At 48.4% G+C, this 25675-nt stretch overlaps 6 protein-coding genes across 6 annotated transcripts; 1 reads left to right on the top strand and 5 right to left on the bottom strand.

The window, feature by feature from the left end:
- Positions 1 to 2761: 2761 nt before the first annotated feature.
- N7518_008968 (uncharacterized protein) lies at positions 2762 to 15058 on the bottom strand (the record flags this gene model as incomplete). Its single annotated transcript, XM_057189895.1, has 7 exons — positions 2762 to 5691; positions 5749 to 7584; positions 7636 to 8327; positions 8377 to 10597; positions 10646 to 10866; positions 10932 to 14028; positions 14089 to 15058. The coding sequence occupies 7 exons, from the start codon at positions 15056 to 15058 to the stop codon at positions 2762 to 2764; spliced, it is 11967 nt and encodes a 3988-aa protein (XP_057041598.1).
- Positions 15059 to 16515: 1457 nt separating this feature from the next.
- Positions 16516 to 18151, bottom strand: N7518_008967 (putative MFS transporter; the record flags this gene model as incomplete). The annotated part of the gene is made up of 2 exons (XM_057189894.1): positions 16516 to 17461; positions 17517 to 18151. The coding sequence occupies 2 exons, from the start codon at positions 18149 to 18151 to the stop codon at positions 16516 to 16518; spliced, it is 1581 nt and encodes a 526-aa protein (XP_057041597.1).
- An 862-nt stretch (positions 18152 to 19013) lies between these two features.
- N7518_008966 (DUF3140 domain-containing protein) lies at positions 19014 to 19491 on the bottom strand (the record flags this gene model as incomplete). The annotated part of the gene is made up of 3 exons (XM_057189893.1): positions 19014 to 19215; positions 19297 to 19413; positions 19466 to 19491. The coding sequence occupies 3 exons, from the start codon at positions 19489 to 19491 to the stop codon at positions 19014 to 19016; spliced, it is 345 nt and encodes a 114-aa protein (XP_057041596.1).
- A 1353-nt stretch (positions 19492 to 20844) lies between these two features.
- On the top strand, positions 20845 to 21996 carry N7518_008965 (zinc-binding alcohol dehydrogenase family protein; the record flags this gene model as incomplete). The annotated part of the gene is made up of 2 exons (XM_057189892.1): positions 20845 to 21401; positions 21465 to 21996. The coding sequence occupies 2 exons, from the start codon at positions 20845 to 20847 to the stop codon at positions 21994 to 21996; spliced, it is 1089 nt and encodes a 362-aa protein (XP_057041595.1).
- A 411-nt stretch (positions 21997 to 22407) lies between these two features.
- N7518_008964 (uncharacterized protein) lies at positions 22408 to 23122 on the bottom strand (the record flags this gene model as incomplete). The annotated part of the gene is made up of 3 exons (XM_057189891.1): positions 22408 to 22920; positions 22973 to 23014; positions 23069 to 23122. 3 exons carry the CDS (start codon positions 23120 to 23122, stop codon positions 22408 to 22410), a joined length of 609 nt encoding a protein of 202 aa, XP_057041594.1.
- A 528-nt stretch (positions 23123 to 23650) lies between these two features.
- N7518_008963 (Zn(II)2Cys6 transcription factor domain-containing protein) lies at positions 23651 to 25325 on the bottom strand (the record flags this gene model as incomplete). The annotated part of the gene is made up of 2 exons (XM_057189890.1): positions 23651 to 24760; positions 24819 to 25325. 2 exons carry the CDS (start codon positions 25323 to 25325, stop codon positions 23651 to 23653), a joined length of 1617 nt encoding a protein of 538 aa, XP_057041593.1.
- Between the last annotated feature and the right edge of the window lie 350 nt (positions 25326 to 25675).

Genomic DNA, 25675 nt, shown 5'->3' with positions numbered 1-25675 from the left:
GTTCCCCAGAAGGAAAGGTCCAGCCGGACCAGTACTCGCGGTGAGGCGGACCGGCCAGCCAGACCCAAGGTTCAACTACGAGCTTTTTAACTGCAACAACTTTAATATACGCTATTGGAGCTGGAATTACCGCGGCTGCTGGCACCAGACTTGCCCTCCAATTGTTCCTCGTTAAGGGATTTAAATTGTTCTCATTCCAATTACGAGACCCAAAAGAGCCCCGTATCAGTATTTATTGTCACTACCTCCCCGTATCGGGATTGGGTAATTTGCGCGCCTGCTGCCTTCCTTGGATGTGGTAGCCGTTTCTCAGGCTCCCTCTCCGGAATCGAACCCTAATTCCCCGTTACCCGTTGCCACCATGGTAGGCCACTATCCTACCATCGAAAGTTGATAGGGCAGAAATTTGAATGAACCATCGCCGGCGCAAGGCCATGCGATTCGTTAAGTTATTATGATTCACCAAGGAGCCCCGAAGGGCGTTGGTTTTTTATCTAATAAATACACCCCTTCCTGAAGTCGGGGTTTTTAGCATGTATTAGCTCTAGAATTACCACAGGTATCCATGTAGTAAGGTACTATCAAATAAACGATAACTGATTTAATGAGCCATTCGCAGTTTCACAGTACAAGTTGCTTATACTTAGACATGCATGGCTTAATCTTTGAGACAAGCATATGACTACTGGCAGAATCAACCAGGTAACTTCATCGCGAGGCGTCCCGGAGGCCCACCCGCCTGACGGCGAGAGGCTCCCGGGGGCCCAGACCCCCGAGGGGGTAGAATGTTGTTAGATGGAAGGGGCGCACGAGGCGCCCGGCCACGGCGGCACCCCCGGCGTACCGGGGGGACACTGCGGCCATCCAATTGCCCCCACTAAACTCCTCAGCACCAGTCCGCACGCAATTGATACGCCAGACGCCCGTGAAGGCGCTGACTGGTTGCGGCATGTGGCCCTCGGATGGAGGGTCCGGACCCCGTGGACAACGCCGGCGAACGGCGGATCCCACGGGGCGGCTCCCTCCAGGAATCTGAGTTTCGGGTATGGCCAGCGGCCATCGATCCACAGACTCCAACGGTGCCGGGCGCCAAAAGGCCCCCGGGCTTCGGTCACCGCGGCGGGGGCACCCAGGGCCCAGCGCAACTCGAATCCCCCATAACCAAACCGCCGGGCATGATGAAAACCCCCGAGGGGGTCCGTCACAACTTCAACGGGGGGATGGCATGGGGGGGATCAGGCGTTGCTGGACCCCGGGGACCGCCACTGCGGTGGGTGATCCCCCCAGCTCTAAGGTGCGGCGCAAGACAGCAACCATTAGAACCGGGGAGGGAATCAGCCTGGCAGGGAAGATGTGAAGACGAGTTGTCCTCGTCTCTACACATACTCACCGACCATATTTTGGGTGTAAAAATGCAAAAAGCAGTACAAGTTGTCGACCAGAAATGACGCACTTCTGTACGTTCCTTACATCTGGTGGTGTATTAGTAGTCAGCAGCCACGTGTAGCGATTATGTAAACACACACCAAGATAGATCTCGGAGGAGAACCCTCCTTTTCACAATTACACTCATTTTACCCTTTGGTCCAGTATCCTACTGCTCGTACCATACAAAACAGCCTCTCTTTGTTACGATCGCTATGCTTGTTTGCTTGTTTGTTATTGGCATTATTGTAAAGCGGTCAGCGGCTAGCTATATTAACTAGCTGTCTCCCACTTTGCAACTTGCTTCTTCTTTCTCCCTTATCTTAGTTATTTTGAATTGATGCACTCTTCATCTTTGCAAGACCTGGCTCGTCACACTCTTTTGTTCAACAATAACTAAGATAGGGAGAGAAGGAAGAAAGAAGAAGCAAGTGCAGAAGTGGGAGAGGGCCTGCTTATATAGCCGGCACTCTGCAAACACTACAAACAATAAACATGCAAACAAATGTGATCCCATATGGTGGGGCACCTATATATATATACTACTGCAGTGAAGTCAGTTCCTATGAACTGACTTTGCTATGACCTTTTGGTCTAATGGGTAACCGTGCGGAGCAGTGGCCGTCAGATCTCACAAACATAGCGATCGTAACAACATGCAGTATTCCAACTCGTACTTGTAATACTTTAACATTTCTAACAGAAGAAGTGCATTACTAAACGAATATCAAGTATGAAGAAGGAAAAGAAAAAGAAAACAAACGTAAAACAACAATGGGGTCTTTATACCCCTTCGGGGGCAAAGCCCTATCCTCGCTTATCCCAGAAGGAAGGTACGACTGTCTGCGCAAACGAGTTCCCTCGAACAGGAAGGAACGGCCAACGGTACAATCCCGTACGGGAAGGTACGAGTTCCGCAAGTGCCAATCGTGATATCTGGGAGAGATCCCGCTCGGCGTTTGGCTTCGAGTTCTTGCTTCAGTTGGATGAAGCGCCTGCATAGTCATACGCAACTAGTTAGACTGCAACAGGTTAATTGAACTTTGATTGATTGATTGATTGATTGATTGTGTTGAGAGGGTTCCAAGAATATTGGAACGCACAACGACAAGTGAGCAGATACTTCATCCAGTGCAATCGGGCCTAATCCCAAACATACATTAACCCTATGGCGCCATTGGCACCAAGCCCCAAGACCTTTGGAAGGCCAAGCATGGATTTCGACAGATCATAAGTTTAACAGGCGTTGAACTGTTGATGCGCGGTGGTAGTGGTAATTAATTCGCTCTTTCTATTCTAACTACTCCCGTATACCCTGATCCATCCTGATCTATCCTCATTCATCCTCGGAAAATCCACTGTTTTTAATCAACCTGGGGAGCAGGACTTGCCCATCGGAGGCTCTGCGCAAGTACTCTCCCAACAACACACTCATTCCTGCTTGTTCGGCAGCATTCACCCACTCGTCGAGTGAAACGACCTGGAACTGTTGACCCGAGCCCGATTCCATCAAGGGCATGATTTCATCACGTCCAATCTTCGTCTCGCCAGATTCATACAGATAAGTCACAGCCTCCGTAGTGGCGACACCAGATTGGTAAACGGCCTCGAGGAGTTGGCGTGCGGCCGACTGTACGGAAATTAGATCGAAGACTCCTGACCATGAGTTCGAGTCTGGCACTTTCTGGGTTTCTTTGGTAAACCGCATGACATTACCCATAAGATCAAGTTCCGGCGCATCGGTACCGGTGATGCTCGATGGGCGGTGTATCCATACCGGCAGACCAAATCGACGGTTGACGTGCTCGAGATATACTTCGCTCACCCACTTGGCAGCAATGTACCCATCTGTTGGTCGAGATGGAGGAGGATATGACGATACAGACATCTCGCCGAAGCTTTCTTGGCCAGCAAGCCGTGCAACACCAGCCGACGAGACAAAATGTAATGGAATACGCCGGGGCAATGCAAGTTTGACGATTTCCTTCGTCGATGCCACATTGATCAGCTTGAGAGTCTGATATGTTTTCATGAACGACACATCCGCGCCATTGTGAATAACGATGTCTGCACAGGAGAATATAGATCTGATCTCAGATTCAGATAGTCCTAGTTGAGGAGCACCCAGATCACCGTAATGCAAGTGAACTTTCGGGTGGGAAAATAGTTCAGGTAAACCCGAGGATCGTTTTCTGACAGCAAGACAATGAACGGACAAAACCTTTTCATCATGTATGAGACCTCGGAGGATTTCTTTGCCAAGGAAACCCGTTGCGCCAGTAAGTACCACTGTCTTGACCCCCGAGGCGATAATATGAGTGCCGTCATAATTCAGAGGTGGAGCGAGGTCCGTTGCGACTTCAATTTCTGCATCCCAATTCACATCCGGCTCGAGTGCGGGGCGAGATATATCTTGAATTCTGGCCGCCATTCCACGTATACTGCTGGCTTCGAAAAGTTGATACAATGCCATAGATGTACCGAACTTCTCCTGGATTAGAACTTGCAGGTTGACAAGGGCGAGGGAGCTTCCACCAACGTGGAAAAAGTCAGATTCTGAATCAATCGAGTGAAAGCTGCTAAGTTCGCGTGGTAGTGCCTGTCGCCAGAGCTGACGCAATGATTGTTCAAATGCCGTGAGGGTGCTGTTGTCCGGCAGTTGGGATGAAATCAATGGAATGGAAAGTGCGCTGACTGCGACGCGATCAGTCTTGCCCGAGGTATTTTGGGGAATGCTTTCAACTGGAATGATAGCAGCAGGTTTCATATGAGGTGGCAATGGCAGCTCCTGGGAAAGGCGGGCGAGAAATTGAAGTACATTTTCAGATTCGTGTGTGGCAGCCATTATAACAAAGGCAACAAGAAATTGATCGCCCTCAGATTGATTTGCATCTGAACGAACCGATACCACAGCTTGTGTGATAGCTCCAGCTGAAGAACTGACGATCGCCGTCTCGATCTCTTCGATATTGATGCGAATTCCCCTCAATTTTATTTGGTTATCCCCGTCCATGCGCCCGAGGAGAATAAGACCACCATCGCGATTGAGCCTTCCGCGGTCTCCAGTGCGGTGAATTGTTGTCCAGTCTTTCTCTTGGAAAAATTTGCTTGCGTACCGATCACTTGAAAATCGTTCGGCTGTTTTGGTGCCATCAAGATAGCCCTGGGCAACTCCTGCGCCACCAACGACCACTTCCCCAGGAACTCCGATGGGAACAGGGTTCAAGGTTTCGTCGACAATGTAAACGGAGTAGTTTGGTAGAGTATAAAGAGCTTGCGTAGGGGATGTTGATGTGGAACCCAGCAGGTCGTACGGAACTTCACTGGCTGAGCATGCAACACTGATTTCCGCCGGCCCATAGGCATTTATCAGTTTGAGATCTGGCCGATGAAGATTCTTGATCTCTTTGACCAACCCACTTGGCATGAATTCACCACCACATACCGCGGTTGATAAGCGAGAGTCACTCAGATGGGAGCGACCATGACGCAACCAAGCGAGATATTCGGTGGGCGTCGCAAGGGTGCACGTCACATTTTCCGATGCGATGAGTCGCGTGAGAGCAATGGGATCGCCTCGTGTGAGATCAGATGCAATAACAAGGGTCGCCGCAGAGCATAGAGAGACCATGATCTGCCACAAAGACGCATCCCAAGCACATGATGATTGATGTAGGATGGTCTCATTCCCCTGCTTAAGTTCCCAGACGACACTGGATGACTGAACGTGGTGAACATATGCTGAATGCGCAACCATAATTCCCTTTGGGACACCAGTTGATCCGCTGGTATACATGATCACCGCTGTCTGACTTGGGACAGCCATGTTTCGGACGGGGCGTGCAGTAGAGGCGTTTAGGCTACATACGTCGATAGGTTTTGCCGTCGTATGCAGAAGCGTATAGTCAGGCATGGATTTTGTATCGACCAATACCATCGGTGCTTGTGTTTCTTTCATGATCATTGCGAGTCTGTTCATCCCCACCTTTGTGTCCAACGGAATGTAAACTCCACCGACACGCAAAATGGCCATGAGAGAACATATCCAGTCTGCACTCGGAGACTGGAAAATACCAACACGGGTGCCTGCGCCAACTTCTTTGCGTAGGAGTTCGTTGGCAATAACATCGATCCGACGCTGGACTTCACTATAGGTCAAGGAGTTCCCATCGTGGTTCCTCAATGCGACACGGTCTGGATAGCGCGAGGCAACCTCATCCAGGCGATGGACGATAGTCACAGGCCATTCATCTCGTAGCTCGGGTCCTGCATAATACCATATTTAGCAAATGACCTACAATTAGCAAGGGATGATTGACTTGCCTCGGCCCGCAATCACTGCCTCTTGAATGTCATCTTTGGAATGTAATTTCGGCCAGGTCACCCGAGTTGCTGGATTCTGAAGGAAAGAACGAAGGATATTGACATAGGAACTGAGCAGGATTTCTGCATGCTCCATTCCATACAAGCTGGTCTGGGTAGACAGGTGAATTAGCGTCTCGCCGGCACCGACATTGCCAACATCTAGACCGAGATCGAAAGAAGTTTCGCCGCCGCCCAAAAGCGCGCCATCGGCTACACAACCACAGAAGCTTCGTGATTGCTCGACCTTGGGTCGATAGTTGAAGAGGGTTTGGCACAGAGGATTGTGAGATGCGGATCGTGGAACGTTGAGTTCTGTCAAGATAACATCAAACGGCACACGCGAGTGGGAAAACGCACCCTGTGTGATGTTCCTGACCTCTTTGAGAGATTCTCCGAAAGATTGGCCTGGCTGTTGGGAGAACCTCACAGGAAGGAGGTTCAAGAAAAGTCCCACGCTCCGTAGTATGTCGGCATCCGTACGGTTTCCATCTCCGAGGCCGATGCAAACTTCCTTCACATCAAAAAACCGTAGAAGAAGGGTCTTCCAGACTGCCAAATGGAAGTGGAAGGGTGTTGATTTGAACATCCGGCAACACCGGTCAATTGAATCCGATAAACTGACATCGAGACGAATATGGGCAGTATGGGACCGAAATTGAGCAACCTTAGGGCGCATGGGTTGTAGAGCAAATGGAAGAAGGGGAATTGTGGGTGGAATCTCTGTATACTGGGCTCGCCAGTAAGCGATATCTCCAGCCCAGGTGCCCTCTTCATATTCACGAAGCTGCCGCATAGTAAAGTCTGGATATTGAAGTCCATCTTCAGAAAGGGGTTGGCCTTGATATGCCTTTTCCACGTCTGACCAAAATACTTCGAAGCTAATACCATCCATGTTGATGTGATGAAAGCCGAAGATTATCCAGTGCTTTTCTAGGTCAAGCGAAAGCAGCTGAACACGCATGACCTCGCCATCAGAGAGGTTGAACACGTGCGCCTTCATCTGTTTCTCGGCCTCTTCAACTTCTGCCTTGTCCGAGATTGCAACATGCTCCAACTGTAACGAAGATTTCGTCCAAACGCCTTGGATATGGTTCCGCTCATTGTCAGTGAAGAAGAAAGTACGCAGGGCTTCGTGATGTTGTCCTGCGGCTTTTACAGCATTCGCAAATTCCTGAATTCTCAGGCGACCAGACAACTCAAATGTCGGTGTAATATTGAATGCAGTCTTGTCCTCAACAAGATGCTCTAGGAACCAGAAACGCGACTGACCATAGGACATCGGCAGAGTTCTTTGGATTTCACGTTTTGGGGGTCCCATTTCGCTGCTGTCAGTAAAAACGGATGATGAAGTGTCATCATTGTCTTCGGAATTCGAGTCTCCGGTGACTAAAGACGTCGCCGAGCTGCCACTGTACGCATTCGTTGCGTCAGGAAGTGCAAAATTCGACTCCATAGACCTTGCTCTGGTATCTGGAACTATTTTATCCACGGGCAAAGTGGGGGAAGGTGTTGAAGAGTTAGGCTGGTGCGCCTGTGGCTTTACAGCCTGTTCTGCCATCACATTGGGGATCAAAGATTCTGGCAGAACTTCTGCAGCAGTGGCCAAAAGCTCACGAATCGACGCCGCGTTAAAGATTTTCAGCACCGGCATATCCACCCCCAGCTCCTTGAGGAACCACGATCGAAGGTCAACAGCGACCAATGAATCCACACCAAGCTCATCCGGACTCATGTCCAACATAGGCTTGTTGGGATCAGCCTGAAGGGCGGACTGGAGCTTCAAAACAAAGCTATCTAAAGACAGTTGTTAGTTTCAGCTGGGTATCTAACTTGGGATGCCTGTACCTTGCAAGATCTCGATGACTTCCTGGTTTGAAGTTGCCTCGAATAAGCGTGTTTTTATCAACACGCCAGATTTCCCTTTCTTGTCTGTCACCACAAGGTTGCTAGACTTGTAGACCAGATGTTGAAACATTGGGTTAGAAATCCAACTCTTCGACTCATCATCGTCAATTCTGAGTCCACAGCATAACTCAGCGCTCCCGACACGCTCCCTACAAGAAAGTACACCTTCGGCAAACACCTCATGGAAGTCTTGTTCAGACATCCATGAATGCCCGACTCGGTAAAGGTATGATTGCTGGCCCATGTTGAGCTCTCGTGTCACGTAGCCGTTACCGACAATCGCGCCGATATTGATCGCATGTGCTGCCAATCCACGGTTTCGGCGCTGGGCTGCCAGACTCGCCATAAACATATTCGCGGCATTATAGGCAACCTGGCCAGGGTTTCCCGTCATCGCAGCCATCGACGAGAAGAAAACCATGAATTCCAACGTGTCCTCTGGGAACAATTCGTCCAGTAATATACTACCTTCAACTTTAGGACGGAGAACCTTCTCAAGGCGAGGGAGATCTAAATCAATGAACATTGTGTCCTGGAGCACCATCGCACCTTGTGCAACACCCGCGATAGGAGGCATGGTTTCGCTGATGTTACGATGGGTTGCTTGAACAGATTCCCGATTCGTTATGTCACTGCATGTGTTAGCCAGGCGTGAGTGATTGGAACCAAACAAGAGCTTACTTGGAGAATACTCGGACAGTGCAGCCATTCGCAGCCATTCTCTGCAGCCAGTTTTCATCGATCTTTGGGTTTCGACTTGATAGCGCGATGTATCGTGCCCCCTGTCCGATCATCCACTGGCAAAGCGACAAACCGAGCCCGCCTGTTAGTCCAACTAGCCAGTAAGTTTTGTCCTTTGAGAATTTGACAGCTTTGGTAGCAGGGCGAACTTGGACAGCAAGCTGCGATTGACCCCATGCAATTAAAGACTGGCCCGCAAGCGGAGATTGTGCACGAATCAGGTCCTCAAGTCCTAAAGGAACAAGCTTGTGCATATTGATTGGCATCAGGTCGTATTGTGCTCTCGCCCAGGTATTCTGCAGCTGCATAGCCAATTGGCCTGTATCTGAGGTGTACTGAGATTGAGAGATGTTTGCAGTCAAAGTGCTCTCGCTCTCGAAATGACAGTCTGTCCGCAAGCATGTCCTCAGGAGAGTAGTCACATCAGAGCTGCCACTCATATTGACAAGGCGTGAGATATTGCCAGGTAGCTTACTTAATACTTCACGCCGGGTGGAGTTTGGGTGGATTCGGATCCATGGCCATGAGCAATGTCCTTCCTTTGTTGTCAAAAGGACAAGTTGCACACCTTTTTCTGCTGCGTATTTGGTAAGGACTGGTGATAGCGAGAAGTCAGGGTCTAACACGGCCAATATCGTTCCTGGTTGAAGCTGTTGGAGCATAGAGAGAGCAAGGAAATGGAAATAGAGGGTGAGTATCGATCGGATTCCTAGCTCTTCGGAATCTCCACATCGCACCGTCAGGCCATGTGGCACACGAACTTGAGAGTCCAGAGTATGCGACAGAGCGACCACACGCTCACCGTTCCACTTATTCTTCCCAACCAGCAAGAAATAATTGTCCGTTGGAGTGATGCGGACGGCACGGAGGAAAGAGTGAGCAACATCGATATGCACATCATCCGGGAAAGAGGGCGAGTCTTGAGGGTCCTTTTCTTCAATTTGATATCCAATTTCAGTTGGTCGGATGGTCACCACGGATCCCTTACGTTCAACCTCTTTAATAATGAGACGCCTTGAGGAATTATATCGATCATTCCGACCAGAGTTCAGGCGGAATCGAGGAACTTTGAAATTCCCATTCTCTAGCAGCAGCTCCCTCTCGTTGGACCACAATATCCCATCGAGCTGGCCACTTTGATCCCAAATTTCGGCGGCTTCCAAATGGAGCAGCTTTGTAGCGATAATATTGGAATCAGCGTCACAAAGCGAACGGAGGTTCAGGAAATGGATATGGAGGTGAGTCATCTCCATGGCCAATGTGCGTTGAACTCCTGCGAACATGTTGCCATAGGGGTTCTCTCCTTGGGCACCGTGTCCCACCCACAGAACATTCTTGCTTTGTTTGAAGAGCTCTTGGAATGACCTCAGATTATTAGGAGACATGTGCCTGAGAACAGGCCCATCCAATTCAATCAGACTAATCACTGACCCCATTACGGGAAGATTTGCCGAGACGAGGTCGTCTAAAGAACCAGCTGTGTAGATATTGCTGTAGTGGGGACGGACCGCAGTCTTCATATCGGCTACGATATCAGCCGTCAATGATGTTTTCCCTCCGATGATTGTCAACGAGTTCACACCTAGTGGTGTATGATTCGCTGCTAGGGGATCACGAAGAAAATTGACGCGGTGATCGACAGCTTGGGTAACCATGACGGAGAATGGCAGAGGCGAGGTTCTGGAAGATGACAACAAGGCTTCGAAACCAGAAAATCCAGTTTTTTGCATCAGTCCTTCCCATTTCTCCTCCGATATACAAGGGGATAAGGTTCGTCCCTCCTTGTAGCCTAACCACCAGCCTGGTAGGCCACCAAAAATCAACCCGAAGCGCATGACATCCGAGTCGGTGAGTTCGAGCATAACCAGGTACCCACCAGGCTTGAGTAGCCGTCGAACATTTGTAAGGGTTGCCTCAAGATTTCTGGTGGCATACAGGGCTAGAGGAGCAATGACAAGGTCAAAACAACCCTCTTCATAGTCTTGTTCCCCGATGTCTTTCTCGATGTCCAACAGCTTGAATGCCATTCTAGATTGGTAATCCGAGAATCTTTCACGCGCGTTATCGAACTGCGAGTCCAAAATATCGGTATATGTGTATGATGTAAATGAGGAGCCCATTGCACGAAGGACTCGTTCCGAAGTAGCGCCGGCGCCAGCTCCTATAATAAATTAGTATCGCACACAATTTCAAATGTGTGTGGACTAACCAATCTCCAAAACGTTAACATGGGGGTATCTATGGCCGATCTGACGAGCCGTTTGTGCGATGGTTTCCAAGTATGCGTCTATTCCAAGTGTTTTGGCGTAAAATTCCGCTAGCATATTGTCGCGCATCAGGATTTCAAGTAAATTCTGATCTCCGCGAATGACAGCAGGAAGGTTTTCCCCTACTGAACACAGCACTTTGATGTCGATGCAGTCGGAATGACTATGTAGGTCAGTCAGTGTGGTTCAATTTCAGTTTGTTAGGTAAACAAGATTTCAAGTTCTCACCGATTCAGAATTGGAGCAACATCGTCCATGGTATCATTGGCCCATTCCGCCTTTGCGAATTTATGTTTTCCATTAGCAACAGAGGTTGTACAATGCTCCACATATGAGAGAAAACGTGTATGGTCCCAAGTTGCATTTGCACGATCGAAGTCCTGGAGCAAATTTTCAAGTTTTTTCAAGTAGAAATGTGCCACGCGCTCGAGATCCACGCCTAGGGAACCCTCTTGGAGAAGCATGCCTTCAGCTTTCTTGGGCTGTCGCAAGGTGGGTCTATCAACATCCCATACCACTTCCGTGAAAAAGGGAACATCATTTGAGGATGTCAATGGACTCAAGGGTGTGGTATGAAGCCCTTCCAGTTGAACCAAAGTATGTCTCCCGTCTGCTGAAAATATATCAACATCGCCAGAGAGTTCAGCAAAGCGGGCATCCGTGACCGCAGAATAAAAGGGCAAATCTGTACCACAAGCACCAAGAGCGACACAGGCGGTTGGATTGAGGCGAAGCCTGTCAATTCGAGTGGGAAGGTAAAGGGTGCGCAAGCGTCCATCGCCTGGGAAGGAATAAGCAAGCATGATGGACTGAATAGCTCCGTCAAGAGAGGCTGGGTGAATGATCAACGGTCTTTCAGTTTCGGAATCCACCGGGACAGCAATCAGTCCCGATGCCTCGTCCATTTTTCTGCGCAAGTTGAAAAGGGCCTGGAAGGGGCCGGTATAGCCAAACCCAAGCTCTGAAACTGAATTGTAGAATCGGTCTGCTTCCAGATCCAGGAATGAGCCTTGCGGGTGGGCGTGCGGTGGGAGGATATCGTGCTTGGGGTCACCCAAAATAATTTGGATGGCGGCAGATGCGTGAAGAGACATGTTGGATGACCCCTTATTAGCATCAGAATGACAGGCAAAGGACGCAGACACGCAATCAGCCTGAATATGGTCGATGGAAAGTCTGAAAATCGTTTCCACTCCCCCGTTCTCTTCCAATACCAATGCCTGTCCGATGACCACATCATGGAAGTCGATCAGTTGCACAGAACCTAGGCCATACTTTTGAATGATACACTCAACCGCCGCCGATATATAACCAGCTGCAGGGAATACCATTTGGCCTTGGACCTGGTGATGTGCCAGCCATGGAACCTCCCTAGGGTGAAGATAGTTGCGCCAGCGTAACTCATTGTCTGTCCCATCGGGGCATTTGACACCCAGTAGGGGGTGGAATGGTTCCTTTTCAGTGCGTATTGCGGTAGATGATCGAGATTCGTGCCAATAAACCCGATCATGGTCCCACGAATACGATGGAAGGCCTTTTATGAGCTCTGGAGATCGAGTGTTTTGATTTTGCATTGCTTTCATCTCAAACCCTGCGAAGTCCACGACACCCTCACCCAAGGCATTCCATAGGGCGCCCAGGGCGGATGAGAAAGCCTCGCTGTCCTTTTTTCCACGGTTTAAGGTCCCGGTGTAAGGCAATGTCTGGCCAGACACTTCTTGGATCGTCTGCATTGCAGGTCCTTTCAGTGCTGGGTGAGGACCAATCTCCAAAGCCATGTCGAATGGCCCAGCTGCACCAACGGCATAAGTGACAGCCTGGGAGAATAGTACGGGCTTGACCATGTTGTTGCTCCAGTACGTGTCGGCAAGATTGTCATCCACGTTGTCAATGTTTTCCCCATACACACTGGAAATCCAGGTAGCACTGCCACTCGGTGGACGCTGAACTGTTATACCACACGTGCGGATCGCTGCGATATAAGGAGCTGCGCAGGAAAGCATGTGATGTGAATGATAAGCTTTGTCCACTTTCAACAAGCGAGCAAATTTTTTCTCATCTTCAAGAATTTCTCTAGCCTCGTCGATCGCATCGGCGTCCCCGGAAAGTGTGACGCTGGCGGAGGAGTTGCTAGCTGCCACGCAAATTCTGTTCTCGAGGGACGGCATCTCGCAAAGCTCCTTTGCATCCTCAAATGATGTTCCCGCGGCCATCATTGCCCCTATCTGTCCTCCCTGGGAAGTTGTATATTGAAGAGACCATCCGCGGTAATAGGCAATGCGGATAGCATCCTCTTCGTTGAGATACCCCGCGGCATACGCTGCGGCAATCTCTCCAGACGAATGGCCAACGACAGCAGTGGGTTTCACATTGGCTGCTCGGAGAAGCTGAACCAACGCAATTTGAATCGCGGTACAGAGAGGTTGCGAAAACGCCGCCTCCCCAATACGGGATGAAAACTTGTCTTTCACAAGCTCTCCCCTCAGCGACCAAACAGGGCGATGCTCGGTGGGTAAATCCTGCAAAGACCGATCGAGCCGGGCGATACAATCACTGACCATTGGCGAGCTTTCGAGCAGTTCAGCACCCATCTTTGCCCACTGTGCTCCTTGGCCTGTAAACACCCAAAGGAGTTTCGGTTCGCGGATACTTCCTGTTTGCGTGCTTGGTGTTATTGCCGAGGACAGTACTGCTTCATCCAGGCCTGCAGCAAGCTCTCCTGGGCTTGATGCAGACACCGACAGACGTACTGGCAGAGTGGAACGTCGGCAGTTCAATGTCCATGACAAATCACGGATATTGACATCCGAATTATTTCGCAAATACGCCGAGTATGCTGCAATGTTGGTGAGAAGCGACTTTTCGGAGGAGGCAGAGAAATTGAATGGTAACACTGCTCCAGAGCTGTCATCTGCGGCGTTCTGACCACAGGCAAGCAGGCGCGTATCGAATTCTTCCAAAATTGCATGCGCATTTGCGCCGCCAAAGCCAAAGCTGTTGACACTAGCACGACGGGGGGTGTTCTCTGGAAGCTGCGGCCATTCTTTCGCAACTTGAAGGATTTCAAGGTCGTTGTAGAAGGGAAGTACCGTGGAACTCAACTCGTTGAGCAATAGGTTTGGTGGGATGACAGCATGTTGTAAAGCAAGTGATGCTTTGAGGACCGCTGCTAATCCAGCCGTGCCCTCAGTGTGCCCGATCACTGTTTTGATTGACCCAACATACAAGGGGTGCTCTCGGTTACTATCGCGCTGATACTTGGCTGCTTGTCCAAAGAATGCAGTACTGATGGCCTCCGCCTCGACTGGGTCACCTGCAGGAGTTCCTGGTTTGGTCAGCAAAGCCCTACAACACTCGGTTTCACCCTCATTCGGTTATGACTTACCGGTACCGTGAGCTTCGAAATATTGTGGCCGGTCGGTGGGGTTGGAAAGATCTAGTCCAGCTCGAGCATACGTAGTCCGAATAAGGTCTGCTTGAGCCATAGGGTTGGGCATCGTGATTCCTTTGGTACGACCGTCTTGATTGGCACCTGTCTCTCGAACGATGCATTCGATGTGATCTCCATTCGCCAATGCTGCACTTAATGGTTTGAGTATTATGGCAGCAATTCCGTCACCGCGTGCGTATCCATCTGCGTCTTTATCCCACATGCGCGAGCGGCCCGTCGGGGAGAGCATCTTCAGCTTGCTCTCTGCGATGTACTGCTCCGGTCCAAGCAGAAGGTTGGTTCCTGCTGCTACCGCAACATCAGTCTCGCCACTTCGCAGGCTCTGTACGGCCTGGTGAAGGGCAATCAGACTAGAAGAACATGCCGTGTCGATGGTCATGGAAGGCCCCCGCCAGTCGAAAAAGTATGACACTCGATTGGATAGAATGCTTCGAGCAGTTCCCGACGCAAAATAAGTTGGAAAGTTCTGCACATCCCGACCCAACATATCCGCATAGTCATTGGTCATCAAACCAACATATACGCCGGTGTTAGACCCTTGTAGCTTTTCCATGGGAATGCCAGATGTTTCGAGTCCCTCGTAAACAGTCTCGAGCAAGAGCCTTTGTTGCGGATCAATCGAGTTTGCTTCCACTGGTTTGGTTCCAAAAAATTGGGCGTCAAACAGTCGATGATCGTCGGACAACAAATAGGAATGTCGAACATTCGTTGTACCATGGTGAAGGCCATCGGGGTGGTAAAACGCTTTGGTGCTAAAACGGCTTTCTGGAATCTCGCTAAGGACATCTCGTGGTGATCTGAGCAAGTCCCATAGTTTCGAGGGTGTTGTTGCATCACCAGGAAAGCGGCAGGCACTTCCCACGATGGCAATCGGTTCTCCGGTGTGCTGAAGACCACCTGTCATTGTGCAGATCGGGTTTCACTGACTCTCTACAGGCTGGTACGACCAATGTGTGACTCCGCGTATTTCTATGAAGGGTCTATAGGGTATCAATCATGGACGATCGGGACAAGATTTTCTTTGCAACATTCACACTCTAGTTAGCAGCGATGGGGAGCGGTACATATCATTGTGCCGATATTCGCCTTGGTTGTCAGATTAGGATAGTTCGGACATCCAATCTCGCATCAGCTTGTCATTGTTTTCAGCTGGTTCCGACTCCGAGGCCTGTCTCCGGGGTTGTGATGTGAAACGAGACAAATCATGATGTAGGTATGGGATCCACCGGGTTTTTGCCATGTGTGCAGATAAACTTCCTGTGTTTTCTCACTTCATGTTAGTTCTAGAAATCTAGAAATACTAGGCTTCCAGGGGTTTGAAGTCCGGCTAGTTTGAAATCTCAAGACCGAGTCCGAGTCCGAGGGTCATTGCCCTGTTGCATTTGCATGTTCGAGATCTCATCAAGACCATCAAACCATCGATGACTCGCTAGCATGGCGTGCAGGGATCGTAAGCATTTGTCTCATGGCCAATGGGGTCTACTATATTGCGATATTGCACAACAAGGATCCAAGGAGAAGATGCGCCCGACTACTCTTTTTCCTAAGTAATTAGGAATCGGTAGGTTCAGCATCATGCTTCGACTCCGAGATCAATAACATACCTAGTCCATGTTCTAATATTAGAACCCCTTTTTCCTGGATCACCACTCTTGGGTTCGCAACCACATTTCCATGTGCCATGGATCTTGGTCGGTTTGAGTCTTGACCTCAGCATATTCGAGTTTCAACTCCTAATATCCGATGATGGCTGCAAATTGTAATTTGAGCGGTCAGCACGTGGGAAATGGACGTGCTCTAGACAGTTTGTGTTGTCTGCTTCCCTATCCCTCTCTAGGCAGGAGGTAAAAACATTCCCCACCCCACCCTGTCTTGGTAATGCTGCATGCAGCAGCTAGGATCAGGATAGGCAGGAGGTGAAATAAAGGCTCGCTGGGGACAAAGCGCACGGAAGAGGCGGGGAAATAGAAGGAAGTTACCTAAGAGAAGGTGTCGGAGTATGCAAGTCAGCATACCGGAGGATACCGGAGGATCTATTAATCCTAACAATGTGTAACTAACTAACTAGTTAGTTAGTTAGTTAGTTAACTTGTTTATTTTAGTTTATGTAATCAGGCTCCATAAATTGCCAGCTGAGCCAGTACAGAAATACAGACTGATTGAAATCCATTGATTGGACCTATATTTTACGGAAACGGTTTATCCGACAGAAGGCTGCTGACTCAGGTATCAACTGTGGCCTGAGGCCTCTATTTCTTTCTCACTAATCGGAATGAACTGCCAGATGGGAATAAGACACTCTAATCACTTGCCAATAGTATCATTCCATTGCATACATTAGACTCCAAATAGCGACTGTACTCAATAAATATAAACAAATTCATCATTCTCCCGGTCCGTCAGATCCTGAAACGCATTGTCCCCAACTTGCACAGTCTCAAGTCCAGCTTCCTCGATGTTATCCTGCATTTCGTGATAGTCATTCTGCATCGAAACATCAACTATTTCTGCTCTTTTGCCATTTTGTACACGTCGACGGGCTTGTTGTTTGTTGAGGAACCATAGATTAGCCCACTGAATAAGAACAACAGCGGCCAAGGTGCTGAAGATTCCGAGACATGCGCGCAGGCCTGGGTGATAGGCTGGCTTATCTTTCTCGTTGAATAGCAACGGGCCAATGATATTTCCTGCCGAACTTGCTGCATTGTACAAACTCATGATAACGGACTTCTTGGTGGTGCCTGCCGTGTTGCCGATGATCCATGTCACAATCAATGGATTGCCGCCAAATAAGAATGCGAGTAGATAGTAGCCAGCAAGTAACTGGCCCTGTACAGAGTTGGTCCGAGCCACCGCATACAAAATTGCTAGCCCGGCTATCACGGGCAGCATGAAAGCCGCGATGATAGCGCTCTTCAAACGAGCGGTTTGGGCAAGATAACTTGCTAGCAGAATGATGAGGAATTGTAGCGCGCCAAATGGCATGGTCAACAGAGTGGTCCTGTACTTATCGTAGCCAAGGCCGCTCAAAATCAGTGGACCGAAGACGTTGTTCACGCTAGCGCCAATGTTGAGGAGCATTGCCATTCCAATCCACAGATATGTTTTGGGCTCTAAGCACGCCTCGAGGACGTGATTAAATTTAAACTCGGTGTTTCCTGTTCCAGTCTGGTTGGCTCGAAGTCGCTCCATTCCTTGGGCTTTCTCTTCCTCGGTGAGGAACCGAGCGGTCGAGATATCGTTGTCCAAGCGCCAGTAGACGATTGGGGCAGATGCGACAGTTATCAGGCCAACAACAAGAAATATGCTAAAATCAAGTCAGAATATACCACTCTCGGGGGTTTAATGGTTTGATTTCCTACATCTGCCATGATTTCAGCACGTCTGACTCTATTTGTGCCAGCCCGTACGATAAAGCAGCTGCAACGACGGTTGCTAAGCCATTTGTGCTATACCATGCAGCGATCCGTATCGGTTGCTCTGCACGACGGTACCATTGGCTCGTGATAACACCAAAGAGAGGGAGACACCCGGCCTCAAATAGGCCGAGAAAAAACCGAGCGGCCATCAAGGAGCCGAAGTTGTGGCATGCAGCCATGCATGTCTGCGCAATTCCCCACCCGAGGCATAGCACTGGCATAAGAATTTTGTGAGGAACCTTGACAATCAGGTATGAAGAAAAGGGCTGCCAGGCAAGTTGTGCAATGGGTCCGATAGAGCCGACGAGCGAATATTCGTTGCCAACAAGGCCTGTGTCTTTCTGTAAACCGAACGTTGCACCGTATCCCAAAACTGTCTTATCGAGGATCTGCAAGAAGTAGACCCAGGCAAGCACAACAAGAATAGTCCGGTCGGTCTTGCGACAGATGCGCTTGCTGTCCTCTTCGGTCAAGGAGACACGTACAATACCACTGTTATCGATGAGTTTGTCCCCCTTCTGCTGCTCTGCGGCTTCGTTGTGAACAACATCTGGTTTGGACATGGTGGGCTCTTCCATCGTAGGAAAATATCTATACCATGATCTTCCCTATCAAGGCATATATATACATATGTACGGAGTAGGGTCAGTTGCCGTGCCTCACGTCATTCTGTGAATTCTAGGTATTTCCCCATGTTTCCCCCCACGTCTCCGCATGCCCCCACGAAAGTCTAACGCGCGCAGTCCACATTCGCCAAGATATTTAGCGAACCAACGTTGCCGGAGATTGATTAGAGTTTCCTGTGTCTTCCAATCGATTAGAATATCCTTGCCTCTTTCCATGGACAACGCATTGTCAAGCTTCGGGGTGGCGATCCCTATTCGGACATCCCGTTATTACCGAGCCCAACCGAAACTCGGGGGGTGGGGGTGAGCCCTTGCCGAGGGGGACAGGAATGCAGGAATGAGACCATAAATTACCTCTGCACTTTCCTATTTGACAGTCGGCTAATGGGAGAATTGTCGGTGTCTGTGCTCTATTGCCGTTGTAGATTGTTGCAACGGGTAAAGAGGTAAGATGCCGAAGACTGACTGAAATACGTATCTGAGAAATAATTGGCGTCTGATGAGTTATTTTTCCCTCTCGCCGGCAGACTATGTCTCAAAATATTGAACAAATATGCTTTGGATTATTGCTCCCAGAAAGGGAAAATCAAATGCCGATTACTATCTCCACGCCTAGTTTAGAGCCCTGGAAAGAGCGAATTCAAGAAAAAGACTTCCCCAAATGGACGACGCCTGTCGGCATATCTACAAAGCCCGAAATTCAATCATTTGGCGCAAATTATGCAACATACCGCGAAGCATAGCCACCTCCCATCTAACGTCGAAAAAAATGTCGATCACGTTGATACATGCCAGATTGCGAGAGTACCGCACCCTACCCTTTGAGTGAATCATGACCCCAATTTTTGAGCGATCGGTAACTCTTGCTATTCGTGTCGTACTTGACTCGCTCCTCTTGCGCTAAATGACGCTTGCAGTAGGATACCACGCGACGCATGTGGTCAATGTCTTGATCGCTGTAGTCGGACGGGTTCTCGTTGGGATTGTGCTCGAGTATCTGCACAATCCTTCGGCCACTATCGCCATGATTAGCGCTCGTTTCTGTTCTCTGGCCACTGGAGTTCTGATCGAGGGCAACCAAAGTAAGAATTACTGACCTTTCGTGACCAATAGTCTCCCCGGAACCGCCCGCCCAACCCGATGTTTGTGATTGCTCTTGCTCAAGCCAACCACGAAGCTCGATTGGGGTCATGTTCACGAGATCGTTGAATTCGCTGCTCAGTTTGTCAACAATTTTTGTTTATCAAAGCTGGTATGGAAAGATACCCAATCACGGTGTCTCTGTCCTGCATTGTTTCCACTGATGAATATTGGAATTTTGGTTGGATACTACGAGTGATGAGTGATTTCGCTGATTTGAAGTTCAGTTTGACGTCATAGCGGCGGAAGCATATTGCTATGTCACGATGACATGACAAGGCTGGTAGATACCGTGGACACCTCAAGCAGAATTGCTAAATTCTTAGACAAATTGGACCTTCTTTCTAAATTGAACGAAGGAGACTCTCTCGCGAGGGCAGGTTCAGACAATGCCATTACCACGGCAAGAACAATCTACCATGCGGATGTGCGCAATTAAATAACAAAGCATTGCTCCATTTGTTGGAATTCTGATCGCTGGCCATCTCTGATTGGACTACAGTGTAGTGGTGCGATGAAAGAGGGAGAGAGTTATCAATTCCTAAAGGGGCCGAATGCCCAACTATCTAGTTATGGAGGCCGCACCGGGCTGATGGTCAGGTGACCACCATGTCCAACAATCTCATATCGACTTGGATGTGTCCAAGCCCATTAAAGAATAGTTGGTCTTCATCGCTTTCCTTTTCTTTTCTTTTTCCTAAATCTGACGATCAAATTTAACCAACTATGCAGTCAGCGTCAATCATTTGAATAAAAGATATTCTGAATTAACCCACCGACCAAGCCCAGGACCATTGCTCCACTGGGCTTTGATAGTTATCATCCTTTTGAATTGGGCGAATTTGTTGTTTTATCTTGTAATCAATTATCGGGTAAGATTTATGGTAGATTTCAGCGGTACGGGGACCAAGTGATATTATGTTGAGGGCCTACTGTGTGGCACAAGCGAGAAGAGGGAGAGAGTTGAGATTCATACGTAGGGCTGTATCTACTACGAGGTGAGACTTCTTGCAAAGACACTCGGAAGTATCAGGAACTAAATTGTAAAGCTGCCTAGTCTCCCCATTCATGTGATATAACACAACGCACATTGTATGCAGAGAAATGCGTAAGCGATGTCAAATTACATTGGCAGCGCTCATCATGCATCCGTAGGCTGTTGCCATTCTTGGCTAGCGTTGGAATAACCCTAGCTATAATGTTAAGTACTTACTAGGATTCTCAACAAATAATAAACCCTACATTCTGGGGACCCTATGGTCCAGTTACTTTTCCAAGGCATACACAGAAAGGCAGGGATTGCAACTTTGACCATAACCGCCGATTTTAAACTTATCATTGCATGCCTAGAAAAGGCACCGTTTCCGATAATCTCTTTTTTTTTTTCAAGACTTTATTGTGATTATTATTCCGTTTATCTGTGTCATACGATATAAGGCATTGGATTTTATATAAACCAGTCTGCCAAATCCACGGTTAAAATTCTCCCAGCTTACAATCACAAAATGGCATCCCAGGATGGATTTCCCTCGAACCAGACCGGCATCATACAACATGAAGGTGGTGTTCTTCGAATCACTCATGGTCTGCCTATCCCAGAACTTGGCCCCCACCAAATGCTGGTGAAGACTGCTGCCGTGGCCCTCAACCCCTGTGATTTTAAAATGCCACTGAGGTTCCCGACCCCAGGTCTCTGGGATGGGTGTGACTTTTCAGGCACCGTGGTCGCACTAGGAAGCGAGGTTGCTGCACAGGGACGATTCCGTCTTGGAGACCAAGCTTTTGGTGCTGTTCAAGGCTCCAATATGTCAGATCCCATGTCTGGAGCCTATTGCGAATACATTAGAACCGAGCCGGATCTGACTTTCCATGTTCCTAAGGGAATGGACCTTGTCAACGCAACCTCTCTCTCGGGGACTGGAATTGCAACTCTTGGGGTTGCTCTTTTCTGGTCACTTCAGTTGCCTGGAACATTGACTACACCAGCATCCAAACCCGAGGATGTTCTGGTATACGGCGGGAGTAGCACTATAGGACTACTTGCAATCCAGATGGTGAAGCTGTAAGTATCCCCTTCCTTCCCATAGCTTTCTGTATATTCGGATAACTGATTCATCTTGCTTAGCTGTGGCCACCGGGTAATTACCACATGTTCCCCTCATAACCGCGACTTGGTGACATCATACGGGGCAGATCTTGTCTTTGATTACAACTCTCCAACGTGTGCCGAAGACATTCGAGCGGCTACAAAGAACACCTTGCGCTATGTCCTTGATCCCTTTGCGGAAGCAAAGACTCTGCGGATGTGCCATGCATCCATTGGTCGTACCGGAGGAAGATACTGTGCACTTGAGCAATACCAAGAAGGCCTTTGTTTGCGAAAGACAATCAAGCACGAGCTAGTCATGGGAGGTGCCATCTCCGGACGAGGTGTCGAGCTACCAGACCCATATGGCATTCCACCACGACCTGAGATTGGAGTCTGGGCTCGGTCATGGTACCTAGAGCTCCAAAAATTGATAGACGATGGGAAGCTTAAGCCCTGTCCAACTCAAATCATTGCAGGCGAATTTGAAGGGATCTTGAAGGGCTTGGACATACTGCGAAATGGAAGGGTCTCGGGGAAGAAGCTCGTCGTCCCTATGATCACCAAATAAAAGGTTGTATTGATGTGGAGGAAGGAAGGCAGAATAGCCCGATCGCGAATTATTTGAGAAAATATACATTTTGATGTACGGTTGGAATCCCATGCCACCTTGTACACACGAGACTGCCCATCTCTAGATTATCGTCATAGTCTAGCTTTGAACTGATTTATACATCAGATATTGATCTCTTTGATTTTCCTTTGAGTTAAATCTCCTGACTGGTGTGATGGGCTTTAGACGTACGGAGTAGAGAGCTCGATATCATCGGCTACTCGAGTAGAAAAAGTGTCATCCTATGAGAGTCGAAAAGATCGTTTAACCAAGTAACTCTAGAAGGAAGTTAAATTAAGGATATGAGGTACATTCATTCGATATGCGTTGGAAATACGGAATTATCGACGTAGGTAGTAGGTTGGGGGTCTAATTTGGACCATCGTAAACCATCTTAGCAATGACTTTCTTTTCCTCCTTGGTCGTGCTAATGTTTCGAGTCAAATGTCTCCTTCCGTCCAGCTCTTCAAATCCCCAAATCACTTCTGCTTCCCATCCCTTTGACGTATTCCGGGCCAATTCTTGAATGACCTTGTCAGTCAAGCTGGCCGCCTCCAGAATTTGACGGATGGAGTTATCCAGTATGCCAGATTTGTCGATAAATTTGAGCTGCATTTTAATCTCTCCAAAGATAGGTAGCGAAACGTCTTGCTTGCTTCCATCAACCGAATAACTCCCTTCGCTGTCAAAGCCGCCTGGGTTGACAGTTTGTGTCATACGAAGAGTCGTGAATGGTTTCAAATTGCCGGACAAATCAGAAATTCCATTAGAGTTTCCCTCCGTGTGTGTGCTTTGTTCGGCGGATAGGGAAGTGGTCTGGTGGATTTGCAGCGAAAGCCGGGCGTATTTCAAGACCTTTCGGACAGCCCAAGGTACGCCTTGCTATTCTTTCTTAGTATAGCCAACCAACATCTCAGTTCACTATTACTCTTACCAAGATAAAGACGTCATCTGGATCGGTTGACAGCTTTCGGTTCTAATCATCATATTAGCCCATGCGTTAGGCAAACATCAAATGGAGAAAACGTACCAATAACCAGGTTCCAGTAAGATCAGGAACATCTTTGGAATCAGGTATAGCCATCCTCAGGGTTTCAGATTTAGCAAGTAAGTTGGGAATAGTTCTTTCCTTATTTTACTTTCGAAATGTATCACTCTGGTAATGAGGCGAGTCGTTCCTTTTAATGGTGAAGTTGAATCTTCTCTACTCCATCCTCCAGGGATTGCTACATGGATGATTCTAAAACAACATCGGACTCGGACTCGGTGTCCGAACAGGGAATATCGAGTGCAAATATTCATTCATGCACAGACTGCGGTCGCCCATCAGTAACATTCTTATGGGTTGAAGAGATCGAACGCGACGTGGCTTCTGTACCAGGTTGCTCACTCAGGGGTAACCCTACAACACCCTTTATTCACCCAGTTTGTGATAACCATGAGCGTGAGGACACACTCTCCAACTCTGTCTGAGAGTTCCTTCATCTCATCTCTAGATGTGTTTCTAATTTTCTTTTTGATTACCCTACATAAACTGCCAGGTCCTAAAAGTCAACACAATCAAGGAGTAAGTAGATATTTTGAATACCGTCCAGGATCATAAACGATAATATTAAATAATCACTGGCTCTTTAACAAGCTGCCGCAAGCACTCCATTATTTCCATTAAAGACATTTCACAAGGATCTTGTTCTTGTTCTAGGACAATATCGCGGATTGAATTTGACCAATCTTTCTGACGGATTGTCTCAGATTGATCGAACTCTCGATCTTCTTGGGATTGACTTGGGCCTGACCGAAATTTAAGGGCTTGGTCAAGTTTACCTAGCATTGTAGAGCTGAACTCAACCAGTAATTGAACTTGGGCAATGAGATTCCCATCCAAATGAAACTGCCCAAAGTGTACCTTCGGTAACAACAGAATCGTGGCTGCATCAGTTGGAGGAATGATGAGAAACAGCTGGTACAACCGCATGAACACAGCACGGTATATGCGAACAAGTGAGCAATGTGCCTCCAATATTCCAAGCCACAGTGCTATATCGAATTTCGGGATTGTATGAGTTGTCGCTTGATCCGGAGATGTCGTTGTGGTATGATACCCAGAATCATGTGGGGATACTGTGGTGGCATCTTCATCCAAGCCATTTCCGCCATTGTCCGGGAAGATAAACAAAGAGTCTTCATATCCGCTGCTCTCTGATTCAAATCGCTGTGTAGCAAACGCAACATCCAAAGTCTCATCTGTCATACCACACGAAGATCGAACAATTGCCAAAAGCCAAGAGGAGTGATCAAGCAGACGATATATCGGAAGGTCGAGGGTTTCAATTGGCAAATTAGAATTTTCATAGAAAAGGGATGAAGATTCCAGAAGCATCGACCCAGTCTCAAATATCTCCAAATCTTCAAGAAGTTCCACCTTCAATCTCAACAGACTCTTACGAATGTCTTGTATGGAAAGGAGGGCGTCTTGGCTTGTTATATTTGTGGGCGGCTTCCTTATAGTTTGGTGATTCACCCATGCAGGATCTGGAAATTCCTTCATTGCAAAGGGCGATTCGTTCTCGCCATGGTTGAGACGTTTGGTTTGGAAGGGCTCGTAAATTGCCATCTCAGTGGCTTGCCTGGCACCTAGTGGAGCATCACTGGTGAAAACTGAGGGAAGCCAAGAATTCCCCTCATAAGCGTACATTTGATCTGATGGGATCCAATCAGAAGGCTATAGTAATTAGTAGTCAGTAAATGACTACTGTTGTTTTCCTCGGGCTCCAACTTACTAGGTTATAACCATCGGTCGATGAATTTGAATGAGGACCACCCCAATGCTCAACGGGAGCCATGATGTTTCCAAAGTCTAGGGGCATATTAAACCCAACCTCCGCCGAGGGCGAATGAAAGCTGCCTCCAGGAAAGCCTGGCATTGACGCTACTCCTCCCCAGTTCTGGTGCTCTTTCGTGTTGTATCTCCCTGGGATTGGAGAGGGAGAATGCAGTAACTTCTTCACTCTAGGGCCGGATGATTTGTGAAGCACAGCCATTGATTGATGCCGTTGGTTGAATCTTTGACTCTCACGGTCTTCTCGCGCAACTATATTATGACCATGGTTTGAGGGTAATATGACCGGTGCAGGCTGGTTCATACTTGTGATACATATTTCTTGGGCCTTAAGGCATCGTTCACAAGACATGCCATTCATATGATCGCGCTCGCATCGCAGCTTTTGCCCGCGACAACGATCACAAGCGGACCGTCGAGAGTGCCGATAATTGTGGATTGAATGCATTGTAAAGAAAAAAGAGAAACGAGAAATAACGTTCCCTATGGTAGCCAACGAGATACCATTCATGGGAAGCTACCAAGCGCAAATATGTACTTCGTTCTTGCCCCACTGAAATTGGATGCAATACAACTGTCAATTGGTTTGAATCATTCTCATCAGCACATCTAGAAAGACTTCAGGCTCAAGGAAAGACAGTTCTATTCGAAATCAGATCCTAGGAAAAAGGCCAGGAGAAAGGCTAGAAAAGCGCGTGGTTTGGTATCACCACGCCTGTATACCTCTCTATTGGAACATGATCCACAGCATGCTTGAACATGACCTTATTGATTGGATACTCATTTTTTCCACGCCCA

This window comes from Penicillium psychrosexuale (assembly GCF_028828465.1).
Source record: "Penicillium psychrosexuale strain IBT 29551 chromosome Unknown utg000004l, whole genome shotgun sequence".
NCBI lineage: Eukaryota > Fungi > Ascomycota > Eurotiomycetes > Eurotiales > Aspergillaceae > Penicillium > Penicillium psychrosexuale.
Note: the sequence above shows the minus strand (reverse complement) of the source record. Positions and strands in the feature narration are given on the sequence as shown.